Raw genomic sequence first — 25,633 nt, 5'->3', positions numbered from 1 at the left:
GCTTTTCCCTTCTTGGCCGTAACAGATCTGGTTGGTAAAAGGTTTGGTTTTTGGGGTTTTTGGATTGGTCAGGAGGTCTGTGTGAAATTAATGGTAAGTGCTCTTAACTTTGCTCACCATCAGTCCCAGAGTTCTCACAGTGCTTCGATTTGTTCTGATGGTTGATGCCTACACCAAGCTACCTTTGGAAAATATGTTTTATTAAAAATTATCTCTCCATTGCTGTTGCACCTTGAGGGAGGATTGGGGAAATTGCAGGAATTCCCAGTAGAAATAATTTAAGGTTGGCTGTGTGGGGCTTGGATTTCTGTTACTTTCACCATAGCAAGACTTGTGTATTTCCAAATGCTCCCTTTTCTCCTCATGCTGCTCCCTTTTTCCTGCAGTCCCACATTTCTAGGGATGAAGAGGCCCTGACAGGCACCATAGAGATTAACTTTTCCAAGTGCATCTCCATCTCTTGCAGTCTCACGGTTGAGAGTTCAAGGTTTGCCCACCTCTTGTCCCTTTTCAAGGACATTTAATTTTGGCGTTTTTTGCTGTTTCCTTTGGGGCATAAGAAGCAGAGTGTCCCTGGGTTTAGTTTTCAGTCACAGTAAGACTTATGCTATCCTGGAGAGACGGAGCAGTGAGGAACCACAGAGTGGCCACCTCCTGAAAAGCAAGGACATTGTTTAGGTCAGAAGCACTAGGAAAGGAACACATTGTTAAATACTGAGCAGTTTTTAACTGTGCTGATCTTGGCAGGGTTGTCTTGAGGTTCCCCTTGGACTTTACAGATCTTTATCTCAGATTTGCTTGTTAGTTTGTTATTCCCAGACATGCATTTGTTTCCCCCCACCTAAGATTGTTGCTTTGTAGTCTGAGGAGACACCTTCAAAGCTGTGCATCTCCAGGGTCTTGGTCTTCAGAGGATTGGATAGCTGCATGAGAGTCCTGGAAGGGTTGTGTTCATCACCCTGGAGGGTGCTGAAGGCCTTTTTAGTGACTGCAAATCCTGCATAGGCTTGTCTTGTTGACCAAGCAGTGGAAAGACTGCATCACATGTACAGGCATGATGGAAGCACCAGGAAATTCTCTGCTGTGTTGGCACTTCCATTTCCTTGCTAGAAAGAGACCAGAGGCTGCCTGTAGGGAATGTTGAAGTTCCTGCACCCCAGTGTTGTCACTGAAGATGTGTTCTTTCCTGCTGCTCTGCTCCTCAAATTCCCACCTGGTACCTCTGTCCATCCAGCTTGCTAAGGATCTTACATGCCACATAATTTGTGTTATCCTGTGCTTATTCTTCTGTGTCTTTCCTAATGTTTTCTTTTACCTGAATGTTCTGTGTTAGCTATGCCTACTTTTTCCTTACACATCTTAAAAAGCAGCAATTAGTCTTGTCTTCATTTGTGTGCTCAAAGCTTCTTCTCTGTTTTATTCAAATTACAGTTATTCTCTTGTCATCTTTCTCATGGGCGTCATATGGGCAAGAACTTGTTGGGTTTGTTTTCCTGTTTGTGCATTCATGTTAAGTGAGATGATACATAGAAGGCATAATTTAGATCTGAAGAGGACATTTTATTGTTAAGGACAGGCATTTTTCACATACACAAAGAGCAGCCTTGACTGTGATTTATATTTCTCATTGACTTTAATAGACAAGTAGTTTTGATCTGCATGAGTTAATTTTACAGTGTGAGCCTTTTTTGTTTTTTGTATTTTATATTGCCCTGGTGCAGTATTTCTTTCCTGAATGAATCCAGGCCACTGGGAGCAAGGCGTTAAACAGTCTGTGCTGTTTTATTCCTGATTAGGAATTTTTTTTCATGTGGTCTTACTTGCAGTTGGTTCTCCTGAACATGCTCTTAGAGATGAGCAGCACAGTCAACACATGTAGCTCCACTGATATTTTTGGGGTTGATGTTCCACCAGTTTGCTCAGCTCTTGTGCTGCTCGGATAAGACGCGTCCCATAAGGAAAATTCCATAAGGAAAATTCTGAGTTTAATCAGAAAAATACCACACGTTTTAGCAGTGTTACAAAGCTGTGGTTGATTACTCACTGAGCTGAAGAAAAATCCCAGAGAGGAGAGGTGCAAACAGCAGACTTGAAAACTTAGAGGGAAGTGTTGTTCCCTGTGTCTTGCCACTAAGGAACTTTGCTTGCGTTTTGGTATGGTGTATGTATTTGCTTTTAATTTAATGCAGTTCTCACACAAGAAGAAGTAACATTTATGGAAAAAATCGAACCAGTGCAGTGCCAGAAGGAGCAACAAAATGCCTTGTACATGCTAAAACTCTTAACTGATTTCAGTACTAAAAATATAAAGAACGTCAGCTGGTCTGAAAGAGAAGACTGACCCTCAGTTAACGTACAACAGTGTTTCCAAAGCTGTTGAAAACTAGAGTCACAAAATACACAGTTTTCCTAAAATTTTCACTCTCTCCTGGGCAAATAAGGCACCCTAGGCAGCCGTGCCTGGGATGATCTTGATAAAAAGAGTATTTGTAAGACACTCCAGCCTACCCAAGGTGAAAAATTAAACTTCCCCAACAGATTCATGACAGAGGTATGAAAAAACTTTTTCTATTTCACCTAAACATGACTTCAGTTTTGTTAACAGTGCCATCATAACCATTTCACATAAATTTCTGGGAAATGTCCTGCATAATACTGAATTCTGAGATAAATGATGGGCTGTGCTGTTTGGCTGTATTTTTATATCCCAAAATGTGTATTGCTGCTAAGTTCTTTATAAGTGGGGTTTGCTTCTTACTGCAGTTAAAATTCTGCAGATGCCTTCATTGTGGGAGTAAAGGCCAGTCCAGTCATGCTTTATAGTAAGAGTACATTTATAAATTGTTTATAGAGGGCTAATAAATAATTAATGTCTGTTATTAAACAGGTTACAGGCATGAAGAGTGTCTATTATATATGGCAATAAGCACACAGTAGAAGGTGTTAAAGACAGTGTTTTGTCTAACTGCTGCCCTAAAATCCATAACAAATGACCCTTTGTTAAAATATATATTAAACATTTGATTTACTCAATGCAGATTTATAAATACTTTATAGTTAGTATTAAATATAATTCCAGGACTTGACTCCAGCCTTCTAGTAAAACTCCCTGCTGAGGAGGGAATGGCTTTTTGAGATGAAATTGAAATCCAGAGCTGTGAATGCCTGGTGCTGTGCTGACAAGCTGTCTTCTTGTAATGTACTAATAAAAGGATATTTTAGAAAACTGATATGTGTTTTCTAAATAGACACAGGACCAAGTCAAGCATCAATAATTTGGAAGATAAAGCAGAGTATTTTAGCTTGAGTAGATTTAGATTCAAGTCTCAGTTTGAGTTACATTTAGAGTAAGAAATGTTATTCCTAATGAAAAAAAAAATTCTGTGTTTAAACAGGGAGTTACATTTTCTTTATTTTTGGTTTTAATGCAGCCATCTGCTGATGCAAATAAATATGTTGCATTTAATGCAGATTCCTGTATATATATAGAATTTCTTGTGGGATTTGCTTCTAGTTTTATCTTTTCATTTGAAGAAAGAAACTTTAGCAGATATGTTATACATTATACTGAATTAATATGGCAAATATATTGTGAATATTTTTTTTTTAGTCATGGGTCTTTGTGGTGTGTTTTTCCTTGCCCTTTTATCTTTGGTGGTAGCTGGTTGGTTTTGTTAATTTCAGCTATAGTCTGATTTTCTCTGTTTCAAACTCTCTCCACTGGATGTGAGACAGGACAGAAGAATATCCACTATTTAGCTGAGAACTGAAATTTCTGTGGGTTTTTTTAGTCTGTTCCGTATCAAGTGAACGGTTAATGCAGAAACAGGAGAGTTCCTTGATAAATCACAAGTGTTGATTTCCTTTTCACTTTAATACTATTCATTGCAAGTTTAAAACCTTTTTCTTCACTCAAGAGTTTTTGCAGTTGCTCAGAATCCTGCACCGATACTTCTTTTTGAAAAAGTATTACAGTTTGATTAATAATTTTTCTTCATAAAAGCTTTATGTGGCGTAAACTTAGTTTCATAATGATTTGAATGGTATGCATTGTAAAACTGAAGTGCTTGTGCCTCAAAATATATCTTCTGCTTTTCTGTGTATAAAAGGTAAAACAGGGATGTATAAATAGATTTATTTGTGCATGCTGATAAAAAACACATAGCTGTTAGAAAGAGTAAGAGGATCTTACTAGGTTTTTGTTGATCAGTTGATGCTGGAAGTGGCTTGTGCAGAATCTTTGGTGGAGTCTTGGAACATCTCCCTCCCCTCTCCCACCCCCTGGCAGTACCAACAATTCACCACAGCACAGCAGAGAAAGTACTGGCAGGCTGCAGAAAAAAGCAGCCCTTAAAGTCTCTTTCTCCTTCCTTCTGCAGGTAAGAGTCTTGTTGAAGATAAGGATCAGCAAAGCTAATCCCTGTTCTCTGCTATTTGTAATTCCCATGTGCTGACTTCTTACACCGAAATCTGCTTTTGAGAGTTTCCAGAGTAATTCAAGATTAGTTTCTCTTTTACTGCTAAGAAACAGGGAAAAGGAAGAAAGGAGGATAAAGGCAATAAACGAAGCATGGAATAGCAGTGTAATTATTGCAGTGTGCTTGGAAGTGTCCAAGGCCAGGTTGGACATCCTGGAGCAACCTGGGACAGTGCAATGTGTCCCTGCCCATGGCAGAGGGGGGACAGGAGGAGTTTTAAGGTCTTTTCAAACCCAAACCATTCCATGAATCTGGTATTCTATGTGTGTACTTTTGTGGCTCAAGATCAGAATCTCTTTAATACTACATAAATATCTCAAGTCAATTTCACGTAGTGTGTAAACAGCATCCTAAATACAAATATTTGCTGAATCTTAATATTCCGTTTGTATTTAACTGAGAAGTGAAAAACACATGAAAGTTGTCTAAGTTTTTTTTAGTGAACTTTTCTGTGTTCTCAAGCAGTTCAATCAGAATTCTTTGAAATGTCACCGAGAAGAAATGAAAAATTGTGCTCAAGCAGGAGTTTGCACATGAACAATAAGCAAACTGGTGTGTTTATATTTAATAAAACATTTTTGAGTTTATTTTGAAGATTAATTTTTGCACTATTATTACAGAGGATTTTTACATTAGATATTGGAAAATATTTTCTGAAACTCTCCTTAGCAAAACTGACTGAAGTTCTTGCATTGAGCTTATCAGTATTTTTAATCTGTAAACCTTTGACTCCATTAAGACATCTTCACTATCTTTTTCCTTTAGATCACAAGCTGAGAGTTTTAAGTACTTCTTTGCTATGCCTGGAGTGCCAGGGAGGGTGATCTCCAGGGGTCTTGGTACTTGGAATTGTGCTGTGGCTTTGGTCAGGTATTGGCTCAATCCAGTACATTAATAGGGCTGCAGTGTTGGGGCACATCAGCTCACTGAAGCATAAATTCTGGATCCTTAAATTGTCTGGCTGTGAAGAGCCCATCTAGATTTATTTATACTTATTTTTTTTTCCATTTTTTTCTCTCATTTTTATTACCCCCCCATTTTTTTTCTTTAACTTTATTTACTGATATTTATATGTTTATTTTTACTTTTCAGTGTCAACTCCTAGCATCCTAAAATCTGTCTATGCCCTGTTTAAGTCTCCTATTTGCCTGTTTACCTGCTGCAGAAATTGCATCTTGACAACATGACATTGACTTATATCCTGTATTTCCTGCCCTGCCTGCCTGTGAAATTACCCATGAAGTTAACTTATTAACTGAATCCAGTGTGGATTAGAGTATTCTACTAATACATACTTAGGAAAATAGAGAATTTTCTATTTTCCCCTGTAAAGCAAATGGAAGGCCGTCTTTTTGTTTTTTAACTGAATATTTCCTGTACAGAAATACATTTATATACCAGTCCGAGTTGGGTCCTGCACATGGTAGAACTGGTGTCTTTTGCATGCTTGTGCCCTTTAAATTTTGGTTGAGCAACAAGTGCACAGCCAGAGATTGTGTGACAAATGCTTTGCCTGTTTTCCGTTTCATGTATGAGCAAATACGACACTGTGTCAGTTCTTCTACCAACATCAGCTGTCAGTGCAGAATCAAATACTTCCCTTTTCTTTTGTAACTGATTTCTTCTTTTCAGACGCAAGCCAGTGGTAGCAATTTGAACAGCTAGAATTCAAGTTTTCTAGAGTGATAGTCAAACATTTGGTAGTAGAATTTCAGTACTGTAAGGTTGAGGTTTTTTAAAGTTTTGATGGTTTTTATGTGTGGATAAAGTCTTTGTGAGCCTGATTTTCAAATATCTTCCTCCTGGTGATGGGATTCTTTGTGTGGAAAGTATTCTTACTATAAAAAAAACTGTGGGAGGATATGAAAAACCACTATTTTTTTAATGACCTGCGCTTTGAAAGAAACATGTTTCTGGTAACTTCCAGTTCAGGGTCTAAGCAAATTATAAACTTTACAATCAGTAAAGTTGTAAAATATACATCTTTGGGTATTAGAGCATCCCCACGGCAGTCTTGAGAGGACTGGAGGCTCAGCAAAGTCACCATGTGTGAGGTGTAGCACAGGTTGGGTGCTGCAGTTTATTTGGAGATGTTGCTGAATGGAAGCTTTGAGTAACTGGGGGTCGTGGCTGGCCCTTCTGGGCATGGTCCAGTCTGGGAGAGCAGCAAGAGATTCCCTCCAGCTCCCTCTGTGAGCCAGGGCTGGGCACGAGGAGCAGGCAGCGTGTAAATCCTTGGAGCAAGGTGGCTGGATGTGTGGGGACCCCTGAGGTGAGAATTTATCCAGGTGTGTGAGGGCTCTGCAGGTGAGAGCTCAGCCAGATGTGTGGGGGCTGTGCAGGTGAGAGTTCAGCCAGATGTGTGGGAGCTCAGCCAGATGTGTGGGAGCTCAGCCCGATGTGTGGGGGCTCTGCATGTGAGAGCTCAGCCAGGTGTATGGGAGCTCAGCCAGATGTGTGGGGACTCAGCCAGCTGTGCAGGGGCTCTGCAGGCAGGTGTGGTCTGGCCAGAGCAGGCTGTGTGCAGCTGTCCCGGGGTGCAAACTGCAGTGATTTGAGGAGAAATCTGCGCTTCAAGCGTTGCACCTGCAGTTCAGTCGTGTTGAGAACCTCCCCAAGTGTGCTTGCACTCACACACAGACACCTTCTGCTCTCTGGGGTGGCTGCTGTTTTGTTTTTCCTTTGTAGGGGAACGCCTTGAGTTCCTCCTGCTCCATCCCCAGTGCAGAACTTGCCACCCAGCATGAGTAGCAGTCTCAAAGCCACGGGTGGTGTTTTGTTCCCAGGAACAGCATCACAATCCCACACATCCCGCCCCCCTCCCCCCCCATTTTGGGGGAGAAATGTCATGGTTCAGGGAGAGGCTGAATTGCTATCTACTGATCCAAATACTTGAATGGTGTTAATATTGTTGCCTGACTTTGCTTTCTTCACTGTTGTTGCAGTCTTTTCTTGTATCACTGATGAGTTTTTGGATGCAGCCAGAGTAACCTCTTATTTCCTATTTGTCTTCCATTGATATTTGCCATCAATTTTTTTTAAATTTAGCCTGAAGCACCTGATGCTTCTCCTGCACTTCTTTACTCCACGTTTTCTGTCATACCGAAGAAACTCTCACCAGTTCCCTGAATTTCTTTGACTTCTGAGGTCTGATAGCTTCACTCTGATCCTTTCAGAACTTACTCTCTCCAGAAGAAAATTTTAGTGCTTCGTAATAAGCCATACAAATTACTTCCCACCATTACCTTTTAGGTAGATACTTATAGAATTCCATCTTGTGTGTCACCATCCCATATGATTTCCATAAAATTCTTGAGGTGACTCATTATTGTCTCTTCAGGGCATCCTAACAAGCTCTAAGTTCAGAGTTTGGCCTTTATAGAGTCTGGACACATAACTGAAGCATGCAGTGAGTGGAGGGAATGGCAGAGTCTATATTTGATATCTGCATCTGAGTTTAACCAGGATCTGCTGTAAAAGAGGAATAAACTCTTTTGGCCAACATTATTGATGACACTTACAAGTGAGACCTGCAGTCTAACCCTAAATATCCTGGGATTCTTTGGACAGGATATTTACATTCTCACTCTCTGACAAGAGCTGGGAAAGCTACTAGCAAAACCATGGGTCCTTGTAGGAGCTGGTACTCAGAAACACTGATTTCTTTCTATGAATGAAAATCAAATTCGGTGCTACTTGCTTGGTGAGGCTGCTGGGCACTGCATGTCCAGCCTGTGCTGATCCAGCTCATCCCTGGGGAGCTACTTGGTGCATTCCTGCTCCCTCCTCCTCCTCAGCCTTCTCCAGACAGTTTTTTTTTTCTACTTAGAGCAAGCAGCTGCTTCAGGAAGAGCTGTAATATTTTAAGATGTCATATACCAATCAGTAATTCTAATTGTAAACCTTTGAAGTTTGTATTTTGGTCAGGACTGTGTCTCTGCTTTGCTCTCTGATGGTGATTCCATGCCAGCTCTATGCTGCTGCTTTTGCTTACTGCCAGGGCATGGCATTAAACTGATTCAATACAGCAAATTATATACTGGGAACAAAATACCGTGTAAAAACCCATTACTGTTCCACTGAAAGTGTCAGGGAAGACCAAGGTTACCAGCTTTACTATCAGGAAGAGCTGGAACCTCAAGTCTTGTTATCAAAGTTTCAGCTTACAGTTTAAAATGTATTTTGTCAGGTAATTATTTTTTTAGCTGCCATTTGGAATAATTTATAATTATGGTAAGTTGTGTAGTTTGTATGGGTTAAGCCTTAGAAAACTACTTAGAAACTACCTTTAAAAATCCATGTATTTTCATAAAATCTGTTACTTTTTTTCCCTAACAACCATGGACTAGGAAGTCTGTGAAACTACTGGAAATCTTGAAGAATATATGTGCCAAACATAGGCAAAAAATTTATTTGAAATTCTGGAGGCCATCAAGAAAATTTGCCTTTTGATGAAGCATTTGGAAATCGATGGAAATTGTCCCATTCAAGATGGAGCCTTCAGAGGAGTGTTTTGATTCTGCAGTTGTTAGGATGTGTTGTAATTTTTACAAGCTGAGACCTAAGACAAGAAAACTAATATGAAATTCAACCAGAGTCAGCTAAAAGCAACATGGGGAAGGCTGCAGTGTGACAGCACAAACCAAGGCGTTCTGAGCAGATAAAAATACCTGAAACCAAGCAATTAAGTGCTTGTGGGGGAGACTGCAGACACCAGCAAAGCACATATCTCTGATCTTTCCCAAAAGATCAGTGCATACCAGACACCTATTGAGTGTTTACTCACACGCTGGTGCTCAACTTAACACGTGGTTGGAAATGGCTGTGCCAGTGCTTGAAGTCTGCAGGAGTTTAAGTAGCAAAAGGGTATGAAATTAGAACACACACACACACACACACACAAAAAAAGTGAGCTGCAGGTAGGTGGGTGAACTGAAAAACCCTTCTGTTTTTTTATGGTGCTATCAGAGCAGCAACCAAGGGAAGGGTGGCCACACTTCAGGAGGTGAATTTTTGCAAGGAGTCTAGTGGAAAAGAGACCAGAGCTGGGCTTTGCCTGTCTGTAAAACTGGGGTGAGCAAGGAAAAGGATCAGCTTATTTGGGAAGTACCACCCACCCCCTGTAAGGCCCTCATTCCTCTCAACACTGGGTGCAAGCCTTGTGTGCTTGGATAAATGCAAAGGAAGTGTTTCCTGCTATGTGCAGAGAGAGGGAGAAATGCCTGGGTGTCAGTCATGCTGAACACACTTGCTCTTACACTGGCTGTGTTTGCAGGGCACTGCAGGAGCTCTCAGGACAAACACTGAGAATCTCCCTCAACACAGTTTCCTGGACCAGTGCTTGGGTTCCATCCAATACCTGTGTGTCCTAAGAGCACCACACTCAGACTGCTGGTGGGACACAGAGCACTCACAGGGACACAAATCCCTCTTGAGCTGGGACAGTGGAGTGGCCTGAGTGGAGTCTCTTAGCAAGGGCAGCCTGGTGGCTCCAGCTGAACAGCCCAAAATGTCAGTGGAGTGTGGGATGTGCAGGTGACCCTGGGGGGTGCCTCGAGGTCCATCATGGAGCTGCCTAAGCACAGGGAAGAGGTTTCGTGGGCTTCTCAGGTAGTGCTTGGATTTGATCCAAAACTGTTGTCTGGTCTCTTGTCCAGTCCTCTCTTAGGTGGGTGGTTGACAGCAGACTGAATCACCTAAATCTCAGGTGAGATGAGTAGGAAAATTTTATATATGTATACACACACACACACATATATATAAAATATATATTAAAAATAAATACTAAATGCTTAGGAACCAATTGTATTACCTTATAAATATGCTAAAAACAGGGGGAGAGAAGGGTGGAAAAATTACATTCCATATGACCAAATAGGGCAGAAAGCACGGTTTGGCATGGTAAATAGACTTCCTTAGAAGACTGTGTATTGGTGTTTGTTGAAACTTGGTAATACCAGCATGCCCCAGGAGCTTTGGAGCAGGTTTCAAAGTACTGAATTGATTGATTCAAGAAAATTTGTTCATAAAAACCCTGCTTTAAGCATATGCTAAGATTCAGTGCTACTTGCTCTTCTTTTAGAGAATGGGATTTGTCATTTGGATGTGAGATGAGTGAAATTCCTAGGATTTGAAATGAAATATGGATTTGAACTGAAGTCTATAAACATTCTTGAAAACAACAGAAAAGCAACTTCTGTATAGTTCAGAGTAGTAATTTGGGAATACATGAGGTCTTCAGAAACATGGAGAGTAACATTTAAGATCTCTTCTATGAAGCTGCTTTTCATTCTTGCTCAGCTGCTTCACTCAGACTTGCAATTATGTATGGATATTGATTTTCTAGTTCTTTAATTACTGTTTTGAACCCACCAAAAGCTAAATGGATGGTGTGCCATATGCTAAACTCTCCATACAGGAAGAGTTTTCAAAAAATTATACCTTAACTATCTAAAAATGTTATAAATGTATCTTAGTGATGCTCAGATCTGGAACATTCCCATTATAGTTACTTTATGTTTTTATGTCCAACATCAGATGTTAGCAGCATAAAAGCTCTTGTTGATGGAGGAAGTGGTGGGAGCACTTGTGTGATGTGCAGTCTTTTGGTTTGGAGTTGGGTGAGTTCACCATGTTTTCATCAATGGAAATACTGCTGCAAGGCTTGAGTTACAAGTTCTCATTAAGCTAATTGCATCTCCCCATCTTTAAAATGTAGGAATGTAATTTCTACGGAGTGGTTAGAGGGATTACTGTTTATTTCCTGGTAATATTCTGATAAATGCTTGACTTGAGCCACTTAAATGGTTCTTTTCTGTGGAATTCAGTAGCTGCTTGTGGGATGTGGGAATGCCTTGTCCAATTAGAGCAGGAACTTCGGGCAAAGTGCACCAGGTTAGCAACATGAGTCAGACAGTAACCTTTTTTGTTTGTTAATGGAGTGAATGTATCATCAGGGTACAGATGAATGTGTGCTCTAATTGCCTTGGCAGGGAGGGGGGAGCTCTGGCCTGTGTCATGTCGTTAACAGAAATTACTGCAGCATTGTCATAAATTGATTGGAAATATTTTTTCCTCACATTACTCATGGGATGTCAACAAGTATGCAAATGTGAAAATTCAACATATGTCTGCTTGCTGCTTCTGCACGGTTTCTCACACCAGTTTAATGAGTAAAAACTGTCTTTTTAAAATGTCACTTCAAACCCAAGTCTTTTGGTGTCAAAGACCACCTCACTAATACTTTCTTAGTCTTGTGCCAGCATGTGAAATAGTTTATTAATTTGTTCATTTTACACACTTGAACTGTAGCCTGTTTTTTGTCTTATTCTGTTCTTCGTCTATCCTTACAGATTGTAGATTTGGTATTCCTTCTTGTTACACAGTGTTTCACCTTTTGGGGCGCCTTTCCCCATAGCATCAGTATCCCATTGATCCTTCGGCTGTGACACAGTGAAACATTACTATCTCTCTTTTCATCTCTGCGGTGAATGCATTTATTTCCGAATGAAGCCATAACATTGTACGTTCTGTAAAGACTTCCTGACAGCACAATAGCAAAGGCTGGGGCAGCCATATAGACCTAGTGACCCCGGTGGGGTTATTCTGTGCTGTGCTCCTGTCCCACATCTGTTGGAGGCAGGCTGTCCCAGCTGTCCTGGCACAACCCTTGGCAGCATGGATCAACCTGGAAGCCTAAAGCCTGGCAATTCTTTTACTGAAACCTGCCACGTTTACCCTCTACACACTCATTAAACACCATTTGGTTGCACTGCTGGTTTGTTTAGCCCAAGAGGTAGCGGCATTTACACAGAGATGGAGATGTTAACAGTTAGCATTGTGCTTAATTAGCACATTCTGTGTGCTTAGGTCAAAAGTTTTAGGGTTTTCTTTTTTGTTGCAGTGTTGAAATACCTTATGTTTTTGGAGCAGGGACAGTGGGCACAGGCAGAGATGCTGGAGCACTCTGCAGGTACCCCAGAGTCCTGAGAGGAGGCACAAACAAACCCCTCTGGGCATTCAAGTCTTGTGGTCTCGGTGTGGGCATCAAGGTGCCCTGTCTGCCAAAGCTTTCAGTGATGGCAGACCTGAGAGAGTGCTGAAATCCCCTGCAGCAAAGCCAGGGTTTGTGCTGCTTCACTTTCCTTCACGGGGCAGGAAGGATGTGATCACACAAACCCTTTTATCTGGGCTGCAGGCTTCATGTTTGGATAAGAACAAAAAAGGGAATCTCGTAAGACAAATTAGGTGCTTTAAAACATTACTGGGTATTCAGGATGTATTGGCTGTGGCAGAAAAGCATTTCTTCTCTGTCTTTTACATCTGTCTTAGTTTTAGTCTACAACATTTATTGCTTAAAATTTGCATGGTAGTTAAGTCAACGCTTAAAAGATCCTCTCTCCCCACAGTACTTAGAGAATTCAAACTAAAACTAGTCACATGTTTGAATTATATATATTTCATTTGAGAAAAACTGTACATCTTTGCTTTTGAAGTTGGACAGAGAGTAAAGTAATATGTGTATGTATTGCAGGTACAAAGTAAAAACAACTAGTTAAAATTATTTTTGGGGAAAGGCATCTCTGAGATTTTAAAATTTCACACTTGGTAGGATCACTGCAATAATTACTGCTTCATCAGAGCCATGGTGACAGTGATCACACAGAACATGACATGGGGTTTTTTACAGGAAGACAGATCCTCTCCCTCTCTTCCTTTTGTAGTTACCTGCAGGTTTTCGAAAATTAGTAATGAGAATATTTAAAATAAGAATAGCTGTGTATCACTAGGTGCATTCAAATACATTTTACTTGTTAGTAACAGCACAGATAGCAAATACAAAAGATCTCCTTCTCCTTCTCCTTCTCCTTCTCCTTCTCCTTCTCCTTCTCCTTCTCCTTCTCCTTCTCCTTCTCCTTCTCCTTCTCCTTCTCCTTCTCCTTCTCCTTCTCCTTCTCCTTCTCCTTCTCCTTCTCCTTCTCCTTCTCCTTCTCCTTCTCCTTCTCCTTCTCCTTCTCCTTCTCCTTCTCCTTCTCCTCCTGGAAAGCCAGGAGGCTCACAGACAGAGACAGACAGGAGGCTCTGGGGAGTCAGCTGAAGCTGTGGCAGTCATTTGTAGCTGTGCTGTCGCAGAGCCCAGGTCTGGATGAATCTCAGGATCTGTTTTCCCTTCACTGCAGAGCTGTGGTTGTTCAGCTGTGCCATGCATCGAGGGAAGCCATCGTGTCCCCTGAGGCAGCCTGAAGTTTCCATGTTCTTTGGAAAAACCACAGGGCTATTTTTCAAGTGTGCTAATAGCCTGACACATTCCACATGCTAAAAGAGTTGACCTGGAAAAGCAATCAGTGATGCTGTATGAATATATTGTATTTACAGTAAGCACACTCAGAGCAGCACTGGGTCACTTGTTAGCTCACTGGGCATTTGTCCAAATATTAAAAATGTTGACATTAAGTAATTTGGGGGCTTAATAATGTTTTAATTAATGGCTATTTAAACACCTCTGGTCAGATTGACCTACATGTCTAGTTGAAAAATTCTGGTAGAGGTAATTGATTTGGCACATTCAGTACATTGTGGTTTGTGGAAGGCAGTGGGGCATACCTCAAACTTGTGATAACCCTTTATGTCTGTAGAAGAGGAACAAATAAATGCACAACACTAAATATTGTCCTTTCTGTTTATTTTTCAGATTAGCACTGTATGTATATGAATATCTGCTCCATGTAGGAGCACAGAAATCAGCCCAGACATTTTTATCAGAGGTGAGTTTTTTTACATGACTTCTGAGGGCTGCAAGTGAAATAAATATGATTTGGTCTAGAATAAAATCAGTGAGAACCTTGGATATAAGTTTGCCTCAATCTGCTGTTCCTCATCCTCTGGAACCCAGTATGCCATGTCATTTTACATAATTTTGTGTAACTATTTTTGCTTTGGTTTGTTATCCCCATTCATTGGGGAAGATTAATCTATTTTCTCTAGTAAGTGGGCAGGTTGGAGAACACTTCAATGATACTCAGTTTTGATGACCTTTTAACTTACTGTTGATATCTCCAATTGTGAATGATGGGCTCTTCTAAATGTATTTTACATCCTACTGTCATACACTATCAGTTCTCCTTCTCTGAAGCACTGCTGATCCCTCTGTGCTCTCACCATGCTTTTAACCACTTCTTTTCATCTGAATCAATGATGTCCACATCCACTTAGGTCCTGCTTTTTTAAACACTTTCAACTGCTAATTGATTTTTTTACCTTTACACAGTAGTTTTAGGGTTTTTTAACGAATCTTTTCAAACACTTTGCATGCATCCTTTGAAGGTTGGAGTAAATTATGTCTCTCAGCATTTTACTTTTGCCCTAAGATACAAATGTGTGCTGAACACATTGAAGTCTTCTGGTTTATTATTGTTTTTAATATTTGACAGGGAAATATAAGATAATAACAACAATAGCAATAACTAATAATAATAATAACAGTAGTAGTAGTTATAACAATGGCATAGTACTAATAATAGGAATAGTGAGCAGAAGTTGGGGAAAAAATAGGCAATATATTGTCCTAGGAAAATTTGCTGCTTCAGCTGATCCTCCTCCAAAAGCTAATAAAATTATTATGCTGGTGATGACATTTTGGAGATGGAAGAGGAGAAAATGAAAATCTGGAGGGTTGTTTGTGATGTTTACACAAAACTGACAAAGCAGAGATAAGGAAAAATGGTAGAATTGCAGTAGGATCAGTTTATGTTTATAGTAAAGCATGTTTTTGACAATTGTTTTAGCTCTGCGGTAAAGCATTGGAAAAATAAGAGATAAAATAATGCAGAGTATCATCTTGGCTTTGCCAAAACAGCTGTCATTTCTAAATAATACATCGCACAAGGTAAATTTTGCACACTTTGTTTTTATGATGTATTTGCAAAATGAACAGTTGGCAGAAGCATAGCTGGTATGACATCTGAATTTCCTGAAAACATTAAATACAGTGTCTTCAAACTCAGCTTTTAAAACTAATTCAGTCTTGAGCTACAGAGAAGCTTTTGAACAATGAAACATAAGAATATATCAAATCTTCAAAATTAAGACTTGAACTGATCAAGAGATGGTCAGGGACAATTAGTAGTGCATAGGTATGAGATTTGAGATACAAGATAGGAGCTGTGAGTTTATTTCCCTCACTAATTAGCAGTGCAGGAGGATAAATGTGCTGACAGTTCTTGTGAATGGTTCTGTGACTGCCGGGCTGGATGCTCTCTCTTTGGGTGGGTTTCATTTTAAAGTTAAACAGTTTAGGGTAATTCTGAAGCTAAATGTTGGGGCTTAAGAGAAGAGCACACATAGATTGTCTGAGCTGTAGGGCAGTCAGTGGTGTCTAAAGGTTAAGAGCCCTCTCTCACAGATCTGGCAGGGACTGTGGCTCAGAGGAATGGAACCAAATATAAGGAAAATAGAAGTTGGGTATCTATGAATCCACTTGATACTCTATAACTTAGGGATGGTTGTCGTGAGCATCCCTGTGTTTTTGTCATGCTTTGTGTCAAGTTTGACTTTTGTATGCTTCCCTTGAAGACTTGATCCTTACACCATGTATTTTCTATCCTGGAAGTCTGATTCCAGCCTTGGATAATTCAACTAGCCTGGCTGGACCAGGTTAATTGGCATTTCCCTGTTAATCATTCCCTGGCTACAAGCTTAACCAGGACACTTAACAATGAAGATTTTTTTTTTTTCTCTATAAATAACAATTCTTGGTACGTCTCATTGATCAGACAATCCACATCTGCTATGATAGACACAAGTATGGATATTTTGAAGAAACCAAACAAAAACTCTTGAAAATAGTGCCAAATTTCCACATTCCCTTCAGTCTCCTTCTTCCAATCAGTTTCTCAAGATGACATATGTCCCAGGACCCACAAAAACCATGAATTGGTTACTTTCCTCAGCAGGCCCTGCTTTGAAGAAAACAATCACTGCTTAGACATAATGTGAATGTTCTCCACAGACATAATTTTTACTCCTAAGCGAGTGATATTTCTGCTTCAGGAACCCCTTTATCATTCTGGTTGTACCATGCATCTCTTCATTTTGTCATTTTGAACCTTCTCAGAGGTGCTGAGTGTTCCTGATTATTAATACAAGTCTTCCCAAGACATTCCCAGGGCACATGAGGAGCAGCTGTGCCTCAGAAAAGTGTATTTGAAGAGTGTGTAATACCTTTGCAGTAGCTTTGGCTTTCAAATGTTCATCACTTTTTTCTTCCAGCACTTAAGGAGGAACTTTGTAAAATATGTTTTCTGTGTATTAACTACTGTGTGAGGGGTGTTGGTTTTCATTCTGCCAGCTTTACCAACTTAAGTGATAGTGGCTTAAGATTATCTTCTATAAACAACTAAAAGTAGCAAAATTATTTTTGAATAATTGTGTTCATATAATATATCAAAATTGCATTAGGTTTCTTTGTATTTGAGATTTTCTATATGGATTTTCATGTAAGTCCAAACAACATTTTTAGGTGTATGAGCTATTGACAAAACTTGTATGTGCTTAAATTTCCTAAGATTTGGATGTGAAAATCAAGTGTGAGTTGAGAATCTAAAGTATCTTTGAAAAATGACAGCTTTAGGAAGGCCCCTGGCAGTATGAACACTTTATTTACCTTTAATATTAAGCTTTTATGTACTTTTGCATATATGTATATGGATCTATCTCTTTAAATTCCTTCCATAATAATGCTGTTTAAGCATTTTATTAAAATAACCCTCTTCTTGCCTGCTGTTGCTTCTGTCTGTAGAGAACAATACAGTTTGTGCTTTTGACAACTCCTTTTTTAACAGAATTGGACAGGAAATGATGCTGTGTTGTTGTAACAGGAGGAGTTTGCAGTGCACACAATGCCTTAGATCCACCAAGTTCTAATATGAGACATTCTTCTGAACAGTGTTGTGTGGGCTTTATTATAGCCCAAACAACTTAATTTTGGAGTTAAGGACAAGCTACTGAGTGGCATTGAATAGGTGGTTGTGCGATTATTGTTGAGGTACAATATTTGGGAATGTTTTGCAGAGGGACAGATGTTGCATTGGTGCTGTCTGATGGGTTCCCTGATCAACAACAAAAGTTTGAATTCAGGAGCTGAGAGTTCTTTAACTGCGTTTCCTTTGAAAACAGCATGAAACAAACCCATTTTCCTTGGTTGGAAGGAAGTCCCAGGCAGTACAGGTGTTGAGGAGAGCTTGCCAGCACAGGAAAGCTGGCCAGAGTAGCTGTACATTTTCCCTGGGTGGTGGGAGCTGGGTTATGGCAGTGGTGCTGCTTTGCTTTTGCCACATTACCTGTGACTGAAGCACTCCTTGAGGATTATAAAACACTGCTGGCCCTGGCTGCGGGGGGAAGAGTGCCACCTGCTGAATCCACAGCATCAGTCCTGTGCAAGTGGGAAAAGATTCCAGGTTTTAAGGGTACTTTCATAATCACTTTTTTTAGTCATGCATTTTTGACCTTAAAATTAATACACTATATATTCAGAATTTTAAAAATACCCCAAAGAATAAAATTCTTAACTATGCTTCCCTAGCATAAGCAGAGGTAATTTTAAGTATCTGCTATATCAATAAATGTAAAAAAGTAAGTAAATAGGGCATCCAAATTGATGACAATAAAGCATCTCATAACTATGAAATCTTCTCTTCCTCATCCTTTTTCTATCTGAATTATGTAATTCTTTTTAGTCATAATGACCACAAGAATGTACACCTCTGTTTTTATAATTTTGTTTTAGATAAGATGGGAAAAAAACATCACACTGGGGGAGCCCCCAGGATTCTTGCATTCCTGGTGGTGGTAAGTACCAGTTTTCTTCTCCTCTGATTTTTTTAGAATATGTTGATGGCCACTTTCAGCTGCTGGAGGCAATAAATTCAGGTGAACACTGTAAAAAGACCAAGAGGATCAGGATTTAGAAGCTTTTTCTTAAGGAATAAAATAACAACAAATTAGATACAGGAAAATTATATACAGAAAAGGAAATAACAGAAAAAAGATACTGGATATTGGATACGGAAAACAGTAAATAGTACATAGTGCGTTGATAAGAAAGAAGGTGACTTGGCTTTCCTTCTTCATCACCTTCCAGCACATTTTGTAGCTAAGGGGTCATTCTACATATCATAAATACTTGCACTTGGAAAGAAAACACAATAAATACAGAGACTCTGTAGATGTGAGATTGCTCAGTCTGCAGTCCATTGCTGTGTGTGTAGAATTCCCCAGGGGAGAAGAATGCTCATAGGCTCTGCTGTGTAGCCATGGTATTTATTCATTATTTTAATATATCCAACAAGCCTGTGTTTGAAGGAATGCAGAAGTGCAGAGAATATGCCCAGCTGTCAGGAGTACAAGAATTCACAGGTTTTGAAACGGTCCCAGTTGAATCCAAGTGATTTGCACAGCTGCATGGGAAGTGGGATATCCTTCTTTGACCATTTTTTCACAGCTTCTGTTGTGTGATGGAAGCCTGGCAAGAACATGTCCCTTTTATCTCTAATGTCTGGATTATCCTTAATTTTGATTGTCTGCAGCAGAGTGCTCAAGTTGTCCATAAATCCCTATTATGGTGCTGGATTATAAATTGTGGAGGATTAAGTCTAAACCAGTAAAAAGCACCACAATGAAACTCCAACAATTTTTATTATGAAATATATTATTAAGTCATTCTAGCATACACACAGTTTCATTCCAGAAAGTTTGTGGTAGAGCTGATTGGTATATACCTCTAGTTGAAGGAGTCTCTGGGGGAATTATGAGCCACAATACCCCTCCTTTTACTCTTTATGACCTAAGAACATGTCCATCCACTTTCTGTGCTTGACCACAAGATCTGCAGGGAGCTCTGGTTTAAGCACAGGACTGGACATTTGTCCTCAGAAGCTGTGGCTGCCCCTGGAACCCTGGAAGTGTCCAAGGCAGGCTGGATGGGGCTCAGAGTAACCTGGGATAGTGGAAGGTGGTGGAGACTGGATGGACTCTAAAATCTTTCCAATCCAAATTATTCTGTGATTCCATGAACCTTGACCGTTGAAGGATTCCCAGTTTTCTCTCCAGTTTCTTTCCTTTCCATTTTATTACAAATTCATTCCGTCCCATGCTTTGTGGAAATCATCTGAGCAGTTGCCAGAGGGGTAAGATTAAATGCACAGTAATGCATGTTGTGTTCACATACATTAGACCAGATTCTTGGTCTGTAGTGCAGTGGTATTAAAGGAGCGCAGCACTGCTTGCCTCAGAGATCAGATGGCAGAACTTGGTTTCTCACAGATGGTTTACAGATGAATTCCTTAGAGATGAGTGTTCCCACCCCGTGGAGAGGAAGTGATGTTTCTGTATAGGAACATCCATGTGGGGTGTGTGCATGCCATGAAATGCATGTGAGCATCACAGTGACACACTCACCACCCCTGTGACCTCTTGCCTTGCAGTGTGTTCTGGGATCTCTACTGTGCAGCTCCAGAAAGACGAGAAACATGTGAACACTCGAGTGAAGCAAAAGCCTTTCATGACTACGTAAGTTCTGTGTGTCTTTACCATGGCTTCATTAATTGCATGTATAAATGTGGTAGAGAAGTATTTCTGCAATGCAGTGGCTCAAAAACACAGGTGTTGGTCATATGTAACTCTCAGTTTTCTGGGGATAACTTAGAATTAGGAGTTCCTAATTCTTTAATTGCCAGCACAATATGGGTGACTCTTGAAGGTTGTCTCAGAGATCAAGGTGATGTACCACATGTTAATGGAGAATAAAGAGTGTCCTCTGTCTGCCATGCTGAGGATACCTGAGACTGGTCACAAGGGCACAGGACAGATGGAAGCATGGATGTGACCTGCCCAAATATCTGTGCTCTGTCAGTGATAAATAAAAGACTCTTCTATAGATGGAATTATCTCTGGCTTCTGTCAGGACCGCCCTGGCTGAAACTGGGGTGGTTCATATATTTTTGTAACCTGAAGCAACCTGAAGATTTTTTGTCCTAATAAGCAATCAAGCATCATAGAACAAGTTAAATGCAAAATCCAAGACAACAGGAGGAATAAAGAGCAGAAGTTTCATGGCAGTTTTGCTGCCTTTGAGACTTAGATCAAAAAACAAGAGGGAGAGTCTTGAGTGAGAGTAGTTCTCACAATACAACTGTGCAACCTCTTTCCTTGAGTCTTTTCCAGGTCTGTCTCACAAATAGTGTCTACTTACCGCCAAAAAATATTTCTACGGATAAAACTGAGATTATACTGCCCCTAGCCCAATGTCTTACAAACACAGATCAGGAACAACAGAAATGATTCAGCAAAGTGACCATTTCCATTTTCTGTTGTCAAAATCTGGTAATGGCTTGGCATCCTGCAACATGATGATCTTGCCTTACTTGCAGTAAACAACACCTTAGACTGTGAATACACCATCAGCACAGTCAGAGATGTCCAGCATCTTTCACCAATGTCTCTTTAACACCCTGTAGTGGTGATTAAATTGTGAGGGTGACTGGTTAAGGAGCTCGGTCAATGTTGCACAGTCATGTCCAGGCAACGCTGACTACTAAACATAATTAATGAAAGAAACAATTATCAGAGAGAGGAACAAAGTTGGAGGACATTTTGTACCCACAGAGTTGTTAAGGTCAGCCAACTTAGTAAGGCACATTCCTCAAGTTATTTTTTTAAGTATCTCTTGGAAGTACAATTGCTTTGGTCATTTTGTCCTAATCTGTTTTAAATATAAAGTTGTTGGAAAAATAGAACACTTAGCTATTAGTATTAGCTACTTAGTATTTTGGTTCCTTGTTATTAGAGGAAGGTTTAATTCCCCTCTGAAGGAGCAGTTGTTTTACAGGAACAGTGTAAGACCATGAGGAATGACATTAGAGATTTAAATCTGCAGAGATTCAAAGCACAGCAGTGGAGAACACAATGTTCTCAAAATAAAGTGTATGTAGCAAAAGCCAAAAATCTGAAAAATGTAAATATTGTTGGTGTAGCAAAATTGTGAAACAAAATTATCAGCAAGAGGAAATTTTCAGTGAGAAAGTATTTGGAGTCTAAAAGGAGTCCACAAACCTTTAAGATCAGGAGAGTTTAACTGATCAGTAAGTTCACTATTGAGTCTAAATTTAGATGCATACTAAGAATCTGAGTAGGTGAATCAAAGTAGTTAGAAACATCCTTAAGTATGTTCCATTAGCAGTTCTAATTTCTACAGGCCTTGGAATATTACATGGCCTTATTGCTGTCAGTTCTGTCTTCATTTATGATATGTATTGTCATAATTCAAGAGAAGTGAGAAAATGTGAGTTCTGTGTGTCCTACAATTCTGTGATTGAATATTTAACATCTTGTATAAAATCGTGTTTGATGAAGAAAAGATATGGTATGTTATGATTCTATATGCACATCAAGACAGGATGAACACTTATTTTGGAAACAATTTGATTTATTTCAGAAATTAATTCACCTGCTGTTCATAAAACCAATTCTCTCAATATTTTAAGGTGGCAGAAAAGCTTCGCATTGTTTTTGTGACAATTGGGATAAATAAATTTAATCCCTCACAAGACTCCGAGGGTCCTTGTTATCACTTAGGTTTTGCTTGGGGCAGTCTTCATCAGGGTTTTTGTGTCTGGTATTTTAAGGTAGCATTGTAAGCTCATGTCAAAGAACAGGAAAATGGTAGTTTTTGCAAGCAGATCTCACAGCAGAGGAAGATGAACATGTGTTAAGTGAAATGCTGATCCACACAGTGTCTTGCTATTGACTGTGGAGGGGTCAAAATCCCACCATCAGTGGGGACCATCAGAAGCTGCTGCTGGATTCTGGCTCCTGCTGAAGCTGAGGGGGTTGGTAAATCAAAACTCTGCTGCAACACAGCAGGTCAAGTAGTAGAGTATTTGTAGCTGTGCTATCATGTCTGAAAACTGTTATTGTATGTACAAAACAGCACAGAAGGCTTGTTTATTAATTCATACGAGCAATTCAGAATTTTTTATTAGGCATGTGTTCCACTTGACCTAAGAAAAACCGTTCGTGCTGAAGGGACGCGTGGTCTGGCTGCTGCAGACATGGCAGCTGTAGCTGAGTGGGCTGTGTTTGGAGAGGAAATATTCTTGTCTTTGCTTTTGTGGAGAGAGAAAGGCTTAGGGGTGCTTGATGGAGGAGGAAAGCACTTGCAGATGATTTAGTGATTTGGAAATATTGCTGCCTCACTTGGTGTAGTCAGGCAGGAACACACAGGTTGACTCATAAAATGAATACACAGAAAGACTGAGTTTCTTTAAGTTTACTTACAAGTTTTACATTACCTGAACTGCAACTGTAAGATTAATGCTGTTTGATTTCTCCCCCTCAGACAGTACGTTGTTACTTGCAGAGCTAGAGTGCTCATCTTACTAGAAATCCACTAAATAGAAAAGCAAAGCCCTATTCTGGCTTTATAAAGATGATTTTCCATGCTCATCCTGAGTTTAAGTACTTGCAGCTCCCCCATATTTAAAATAGATGGTATGTTTTTTTCTGTCAAGATCTGCCACTGGATATGTTTTCTTCTGAGTGAACAAAGTTCTGGACTGATTAGGTACATTTTGTAATATATTTTTATCAGTTTTTTTTAGACTTGAGAAGATGCATGTCATGAATGTGCATGTGCTGGATCAGGGAGATAGCTGCTGGCCTGGAAGTTTTGAGATATGTTATGTAGAATTGGAGATTGTTTCAGGTCACTCAGGAAAGAAAACTGTTGCTTGCTCACTCAGCCTGTTAATACTGCAGGCATTTCAGTAGGAGTAGCTTCATTTGAAGCAGAAAAATCACCATGATTCTTTTCTGGGTACCTGTTACTTCACTTTTTCCTGGAGGAAAACTTCAGCATGCTTTGAAGTCTTGTGAGAAATCATGTACATGGAGGGTCTGAGGCAAAATTCAGTCTTCAGTGTCGAATGGTTTGTGTTTCTTCACGGTGTCCTGAGGAGATCTCTTCACCTCTCTAGTTAAGAGCTTGTTTTTCCACATTTTAAGAACTGCTGAGAGAAGTAAGTTCCAACATGCATCTCTTTCCATTTCTTTCCAAGCTGAAAACTGGGTCCAAAATGGAAAATAAAAACTGGAGTTTTCTTCTGATGTTCACAAATGGCCACCCTACTCTTCCTTAGGCCTGGCCATTCATCCCCATCTCGGAGTTTGAAGGGCTGGTACATGAAAATCCCTTCTTAAAGATGATTTCTGTACATAGTAGTTAAGATACTTTTAGTGTCTGGAAATTCCTGTGCTCCTGTTATCTCATGCTCCTGGGACTGGAAGTTTTTCCACGTAGTGCTGGTGCAAAGAAGGGGTTCACTGTTTCTCACACGTAGCTGTATTAAAATCTTGGTTATTTTCCAGGTAAGGTTTGATTAGTTCTTCTCGCCAGCTCTTTGAAAGATCACTTCTGGTATGGGTAAAGGTGCCTGTTTTGTGTTTGTGCCTCCCAGAAGAATTCCATGTAATGCACAGGGTAACAAACCAGAGGCACTCCTTGCCCCAGAGACTGAAAAGCCTCACGAGCTGGACCCACATCCCCTCTGCCCTCTTGGCACAGTTCAGTGCTGAGCTCTGTGACAGATGGTTGTAGAGAGTACCAAAGACAATGCTGTCATCAGTTTTGTCCAGATTATTCCTTTTAAAGGTCATAAGTACAGAAATACAATTTTCCTGGAAGTTACTGAGCAGAGAGTTTGGACATTTGAGATGGCTGATCAATCTCTGCGCACCTCTCTTCAGAAAATTTGAGTCTCTGCATTTATTTCTGTGTTTGAGGGGGAGAGAAATTACTGCTTTCCTCTCTGCACCCATCTCCCTTTGGTACAACTAAGAGGCACTTGGACACCCTAAATGCCCCAAGTCCCCTTAATTAATCATAATCAGTACTCAGTATTTGAGAAGTTTTCAGTGCTTTTATGTCTACTTTGGACTACAGATTACTACGAAAAGCCTGTGAGACTGTTCTCCCACAAGGACAGTTTTGTTTCTGGTTTCATTAAACTGCTGTCCTTTCGTGCATCAGGGATGGAGGAACTTGATTTTGTTATTGATTGTCTGACCCATCTCTTGCTACTGAACCTTCTGCAGGAAGCCTAGCTAGGGCAGCTTTTGCTTCTAGGTTTATTGCTGAAAATGGAATTCTAGGTCTGGTTTCCAGCTGTCTAGCTCCATTCTGTGGAGAATGCATGTTAAACTCCTTCTGCTTAAAACAGGAATTGAGAAAATAAATCTCCCCATCATCCTCATCCTCCCATAGAAGCACAAAAGATGACAAGTTGTCCTGCTTTGCCATAAGGCTTTTGTACCAGAGGCAATGCTGCAGATCTGAGTTACCTGTTAATTCCTTACCCAAGTTCTGGAAGGCCCTTTACATGTTTACTGATCATCACTACTCAGTGATTTCACCCTCAGAATATGTTCTTCAGACAACTGATTTGTCTGCTCTCTAGATAGTTCCTGTGTCCAGGTAGAGAACAGGTTATTTCTTAAAAGTAGAAGAAATTTATTAAGTGGCCATAGCAGTCTTTTTGTAGTTAATATGGAAGTGAAAAGCATTTCCTTTCATACATTCGTTGTAAAATTGTATTTTTTCCTTTTGTGTAACTAGCATTCAAATTTAATCTTGAATGAAGTGGCTTTCTTTACTGCTCTTTCCATTCTGAGGAGATCATGTCTCACACTGTTCAGGTGTATGTGCAGTAAAATGTGTTCTTAGATATGGAAGCCAGAAGAAAACCAAGAATTTGCATTTGCTCTGAAATTCCATAACTAAACACATCAAGTATATCCATATGGTTAAAGATTTCCCAACAGTAATTAACAAACCATGTTTTGTGCAGAACGCTGTTTGGTGTAATCTCACAAGGTGGTGCATCCTTGACTTTCTCAGTGTGTGCAGCCAAAAATGCTGTGAATGTGAAAAACTGGGTGAATGTTTAGGATTCTTGTCCTTGGTGTAGGAGCACTGTTTTGTTTGTGTGGAGGCCAGTGCTCACTGGGAGGTTTGGGGAGGACAGGGTGGGTCACCACCCCAGGGTCTTACACAGAATTTACACAGGCGAGCTGGGCTGCTTCAGTCTCCCAGCTCCTTAATTTTA

General features: G+C 40.0%; 1 protein-coding gene across 26 annotated transcripts in view; it reads left to right on the top strand.

The window, feature by feature from the left end:
• The window catches only part of SSBP2 (single stranded DNA binding protein 2), a 125,556-nt gene that overhangs the window by 18,076 nt on the left and 81,847 nt on the right, over positions 1–25,633 (top strand). For 23 of the 26 annotated variants that reach the window (XM_062513797.1, XM_062513795.1, XM_062513804.1 and 20 more), the window contains exons 2-4: positions 14,170–14,242; positions 18,262–18,323; positions 19,958–20,042. In XM_062513797.1, the coding sequence (XP_062369781.1) occupies positions 14,170–14,242; positions 18,262–18,323; positions 19,958–20,042 (220 nt within the window). The remainder of the gene's footprint in view (positions 1–14,169; positions 14,243–18,261; positions 18,324–19,957; positions 20,043–25,633) is intronic. The other 3 variants (XM_062513807.1, XM_062513806.1, XM_062513796.1) reach the window with 1 other exon arrangement.

Source organism: Cinclus cinclus, chromosome Z, assembly GCF_963662255.1.
Source record: "Cinclus cinclus chromosome Z, bCinCin1.1, whole genome shotgun sequence".
NCBI classification, from domain to species: domain Eukaryota; kingdom Metazoa; phylum Chordata; class Aves; order Passeriformes; family Cinclidae; genus Cinclus; species Cinclus cinclus.
This window is presented reverse-complemented; position numbering and strand designations above follow the sequence as displayed.